Source organism: Dermacentor silvarum, chromosome 2 (genome assembly GCF_013339745.2).
Source record: "Dermacentor silvarum isolate Dsil-2018 chromosome 2, BIME_Dsil_1.4, whole genome shotgun sequence".
Lineage (NCBI taxonomy): Eukaryota > Metazoa > Arthropoda > Arachnida > Ixodida > Ixodidae > Dermacentor > Dermacentor silvarum.
Genome location: NC_051155.1, coordinates 109,031,996 through 109,037,826, shown reverse-complemented (window position 1 = coordinate 109,037,826; position 5,831 = coordinate 109,031,996). Strand labels below are relative to the sequence as shown.

General features: G+C 46.6%; 1 protein-coding gene across 1 annotated transcript; it reads left to right on the top strand.

Annotated features, from left to right (window-relative positions):
- The first annotated feature begins 289 nt into the window (after positions 1–289).
- Positions 290–4,958, top strand: LOC125943651 (uncharacterized). Its single transcript, XM_049663103.1, has 3 exons — positions 290–412; positions 772–1,120; positions 4,333–4,958. Exons 1-3 carry the CDS (start codon positions 400–402, stop codon positions 4,592–4,594), a joined length of 624 nt encoding a protein of 207 aa, XP_049519060.1. The 5' UTR covers positions 290–399; the 3' UTR covers positions 4,595–4,958.
- The last annotated feature ends 873 nt before the right edge of the window (positions 4,959–5,831 follow it).

Below are 5,831 nucleotides of genomic sequence, written 5' to 3'. Positions count from 1 at the left end.
AACTTTGATTGTCTGCATTATGGTCAGTGAACTTTTCTGAGTTTTTATATCTCAGAACTGAACGCGAAAGTGCAAGCCCTAGACATCAAACGACCATCTTGATTGTGGTATCGTTACGCATGCACACAAGAGCACAAATTGAACACGTTCAATGGACGGGTACAGCCATGGCGCAGTCTCAGCCTTTGTCAAGCATCAATGCTAGTATAACCTTTTCGGAGACGTGACCAGGAATCGTTTCCACTGATCGGCGCTACGTATATATAACCTGTTTCATTAGGTTGTTGCCGTTGCAGCAAGTATACTCCTCTGCTCCTCAGCTACTTTGCTCGTAATTTCTTCGCTCAGTTTTAAGGCGCGTACTGTACCATCGGAGCAGTCAAAGAAACAGTGCACACCATGGGTCGAAAAGGTAAGTAATGTGTTTTGCTTTTGAATTAAGAACAACATTATCTTCGTGCTATTTTACCTCGGTTTAACAGCTTTATTTTTCTCGCAGCCAGTGAAATGTGAGGCTGGTAATGGAACAAAGTTGTTTAGTATAGCCTAAATTAACCTTGCAGCCTTCACCGTGTGGCAGTATCCCACACATCTTTACAGTCATAAGAGTGACGCTAGCGATAGTAAGAGATGTGAAAGTTGTCGGCATAAACATTGGCATATTGACAGCGCGGTACCATGACGTTTAACTATTCGCTCAGTTCTAGTAGTGTCTTTGACATTTCTTTTCGCAGTGCTCTTTGTCTTTTGTTTGCTTTTTTCCCTCTGTAGCACGGGCTGCAAAATGCAAGCCACTCTCATCGAACGTCGAAGGGCAGTGTAGGGAGGCATCGCGCCAAACTTTGTGTGGCATATCCGTTTCCAAGGGAACTTGTGTCCTCCTCTCAGTGTTCGTATTTTCGTTCGGAGCCCTCTTTTGCGCCTTCTTGATGAAGCTCACCGACCGCTGGGAGCTTCAGGTGACCGCGTATGGCATTGCCACCGCCGCCACCATCGCCAGCCTCTTCTTCATTTCTTACGTACGCACCAGTGCGGATGGTGTGGATACGACGTCACCTCTCGATTACCATCGTACAGCAAGTTCACGTCATAACCTACCGCTCAAGACTTCGTTCAAGAGGTAAGGAATGCCGTGCCCAGAAAGCTTCCATGCGTTTGCTAAGTAGTTGTATGGTGCTTACGGAATGAAACATGACTCGGATCATTAAGTTTAACGCTCGATATGTGAAATTTCTGCAGAGTACCACGTCATGTCGCTAGCTAATCTGGTCACCTAAGGTGGCGCGGACTTTGAAGTGTACGCGCCAAAATAATAACAATGTCCCGCGAACTGCAGACTGTGGAAACAAAATTATGCGTATTGGTTAGCCCTAAATTGACGCGAATACGTCTGTGGGGTTTCCTATTTTCGGCAGTGTTGCACAATATTGTTGATAGCGAGAAGCCTCATATTCCCCTAAACTAATGCAAACTAATTCTGGAGCACACTCGGATTGTAGATGTATTAACGTGTTTTCGGCATACTTCTACAGAAACTGCAAATTGACGTCATAGTGGCCGCCATATTAGGGTGCTAGGATGTTGACGCGCTGCGTAATCAAGGAACCTGATAGCCCAACATGCGCTTATTGTGCCGTGATTATCCCGTGAACAACGGTCACCTTCAAGCAGCAAAACAATATGCGTCTGATAATACGGTGCACTGCCGTCATTGTACTCGATATATATGGGTAATCGCACGGCGAGAAGCCGCGTCCATGACGTCGCGTGAAGAATATATATCTCTGGACGCCACCACTGTTTTTATAGCAGTCGAAATTGCTTTTAGTGACGCAGCCAGCATCGCGAGTCGAGCTTTCGAATGAAAAACTGTATTAAAAGATAAAATAAAATAAAACTGTTCAGCTGGTTTTATTTGCTAGCGCCAGAAAACAGCACTAGATGGGAAGCCCATGAATAAGCGTAGCTGTGAACGTTACAACCTGCACCGTCATGCTTTCTTCTCAAATCTGGCGCAGGCGAGACTTATTTTGTTGGTTATTATCGCTCCACCGTTTCTGCTTGTCCACTTAGGCGTACAGTAGACCTGTGCCTGCAGTGTTACAGAGCTGAGCTAGAGGTGTGGGTTCGCACCTGGTCAAGGCGGCCGCATTTTGATGTGGGCGAAACGTAAAAATGATTCTGTACTTAGATTTAGGTGCTCGTTAATTAACTCCAGGTGCTCCAGCTTAATCCGGAGTCCCCCAATACGGCGGGTCCCGTAATCGGGTCGAGGTTCTGGCACGTAAAATCGACACCTGCATACACGTCACCACCTGAATATGACTGTTATCACGCCATCGTCGTTTCTCTGGTCTTCGTCATTTATTCTTGGCCACAGTGGCCGCATTCTGATCAGCGCGTAACGCAAAAGAACCTGCGAATCGATATTCTGGTGCAAGTTAGACATCTTTCGTCAAAAGTAATCGGAATTGTTTCACTGGTGTCGTCTGAGTCAACCTGCAGATAGAGGGTGTCCAAACCAGCGCATTATTGTCCATCTTACTGACAGGTCCAGAGACAGCTTTTTTCCTAAATTTGAAATTTTCCATTTAGATATCTCAGTTTGCTTTCATTGCAAAACGCGTTTGCGGCATTTGGGTTGGTAAGAATCTGGCCTACGTCGTCTGGGTGCAAAGCCTTGCTTAACCTGTGCCTACATTCCCATCTAATTCGTGATAAGCGCTACGCGGCCCAAACTGCGGACACCTTGTATTTTTGCTGTAATAGACAAAACATCACTACGCATAATTGGCCAAGGCTAAAGAATGTATAGGCTTCGTTGAAATTACGGTACAATCACATTTCCTCAGATCTTGCTGGGCCATCTGGTGAGATTATTTTGATATGACAGTTGCATCTCAACGCATGGAGCACTGCATTTGAGGAAATATTCCCGTGCGTTTTTTTTTTTAAAGCAGGCGACTGAAAGCAGCAAGGCGTTCATTTATTGACTGAACAACGGAAGAGCTTACGAACACGTCCTTGTGCTTTAGCGCTCACAACTTCGTTAAGAAACTGAGCCATATATCATCTCGGATAAATTCCTCGCCTTGCATGTCCAAGCACATTAAGAAGCAATTAAAATGAATGTACTAGTGGGGCAAAAAAGTAATTTTAAGAAGGAACCGTGGACACACTGTGTCCAGTGCCCTATAACAGTCTCGCTAGGAAAGGGAATCGCGTATACCCAAACGTTGATGCCGATAGCCGGTTGACACCCCTCGATCTGTGCCTTTCCCCGTGGCTCGCAGCGTCGTTGACAGTTTCTGGGGCTATACTCTATCACCAGCGTGATGGGGCTGAAAGCAGCATAGCAGTTTGTGCAGTTCGCGCACGCTAGATACGCCCACTGGACGCAGTGAGTGCGTCTAGCTTCCCTTAAAGGCTGCTAACGGGAAATATGATGCAGTTCGGCCGCAGCTCGTGGGTTCCAATCACTTTCGCTAGGACATGTACGCTGTCAAAATGTAAATGAAAAACGTTGTCTACAGACGTTTCCTTTCAGTTTGCAATGCAACAAACCTAACTCCTTCGCATGTTCCCTCGCGCACCCCAGCTCTTCGCTTGTCGCCCTTAAAGCTCCTTAATGTGCCTCCTTCGCCCTAGCCCTTGCCTACCCCCATCATCTGAAATGTCTGGCTTCTTGCTAACTCTGGAAGACTGCTGTTCTTTTTCGTCTATCTTTTTTATTTGCTACTTCTTTGTGACTTTTTTCTTTGTCTTTTGGTGCTACCTTTACTGAGACTTCCCTCTGAACCTTAAGCATGGAGAGAGCCCGAAAGGGTGTCCAGCTACAGCGACTATCTCAATGTAACGTCCCCCTTCGCGTGCGTTTCTGTCATGGGTTAGAATGTAGAAACAAAAAAATGCCAGCACGTTCAAAAAATGGTCGGCCCTACATGATTTTCAATGCGAAGAAAGGTGCTGAGGCCGTGCGGAGCTTACTTAATTGGGTGCTTGCTTAGTAGCACTTTACACTACTACGTGACCCGCTCATGCATCACATTTGCTAAAGCTTCGCCGGGAGTAATTTTAACACTTCTGCGCAACTTATGATAGCAAGTACTTCTTTTGTTGATGCTTGAGGGCACTATGAGGTTAAACGAAGTATAAACAATGCCACGTCTGTCTTCACAAACGTCCGGTTTTCGGCCACTGGTACTTGATCCTTTCAGTGCATAGTCATTAGGTCTGTGATGCAGATAGCGTAATTGACCGCTGTTTGTTTTGTCCTGTCCTTTGGCTGGTCCTGTCTTTTTGCAGAGCTTTTTTTTTACACTTTTTTCTCAGTCGGCGACGTGATGACGCCCGACCACCCGCACTCTGGGTGCCAGACTGGACGGATGCTGGTCCATTCTTGAGTAATCCGAACCACGACCAAGACTGGTTCGTTCTGCCTCATGACAAGGGTCAGCAACTCTACGTGGGGTCCTTCCCATTACCAACGCCGGTGCACACGTCTCCTCCAGCGACCAGCGCCCTTACGACGTTCGAAAACGTGATGGTTTGGCCATCGCCACCACCAACACCGACAGGACTGGTCCATTTGTGATCTTCGTTGCGTGCCCAACCAGTCAGCATGCGGTTTTATTTGTCGCGTTATCTGCTTCGAACGTATTATTTGCTTTTAATTTTCTGTACGACGTAATGTAACATTCGGGTCATAACTATGTATGCTATTCCAATGTAACGACTTATACGGCGTGAAAACAGATCCTGCACGTTCTTGGCAAGCACGAGTGTGTTGCTAAAAATATTTGTCGCATAGGATCCTATGGACCCGTGTGACGTTGTTCAATTTACCTTTGTACCTTCAGGGCTCCTGCCAACGTCAATTTGATGTTCTACGGCTTCGTCGTGTATCAGACGAAAAGCTTGAAACCAAGCTGAGTACGTGAAATGTGTGACAATAAACGTCGTTTAGTGCTTTTTAGAGCAATTCATTGTGCACTGCGCTGATACCCTTGACTTAATGTTGCAAAAGCAGCGACCAACGGTGATTGGCGTGCCAGTGAACTACTTATGGCGTGTTTATACTCCGCCAGTGATCGGGTTGTCTAGGCGGTTTCACGCGCCTTGTTTTATCGAATTGAAGATTACACTTCTTAGAACAGGTTGCTCATTCACTGCAGAACTGGCGCCGGAAGCTACCACCATACTTTTTCAATATACATCCTAACACACTGTAGCCGCATAGATACGCACACATTTCTTGCCGAACTGCTTCAGGTATTATTAGGGCTTTCAAAACACTACGGGAAGAGCAAAATTCCGATTAGTAGAGCCTCACTCCTACTCGGAGAGGCGCGTTTTCCTTCTATAAAAGAAGGCAATTCACTTGACGCGTTCACACTCGCAAATCCTAGCGCAGGTTGCCAAAGAGCAACACCAAGCGCCGAAGTTCCCCTGCGGGCAACATAAGCCGCAACTCGGCAAGTGATAGAAAACACGTCTGGCCCTGGGCGAAACGCATTACGCCGTTATATTTTCGAAAACGAGCAAAAATACCCAACAACCTAAGTTCTTGCTTTCTTTAGGCAGTACCGAAGCGTGCTAATAGTTCTTTTATTGTGGCTTGCTCGTGCTGGGCCTGCAGACAAATTCCAGACAGAAGGGGAATACGATGAGTTACGCTGCCCTAATTTTGTTATCTCTCGGACGGCGCAAAATGACCGCGAGAAAAATAATCGACCTAAAAGGTACACAGCGAGCGCAAGACGCGGAGCCTGTCCTTGGTGTAACACAGAGCAGGCGCCGTCCGTGCAAAGGCAACACCAATCGCTGCGCAG

Bases quoted from the DNA above. Each gene is read 5' to 3' on its own strand.
- LOC125943651 (XM_049663103.1), top strand. The intron at 1,121-4,332 runs GTAAGGAATGCC...CTTTTTTCTCAG, and splicing joins CTCAAGACTTCGTTCAAGAG to TCGGCGACGTGATGACGCCC.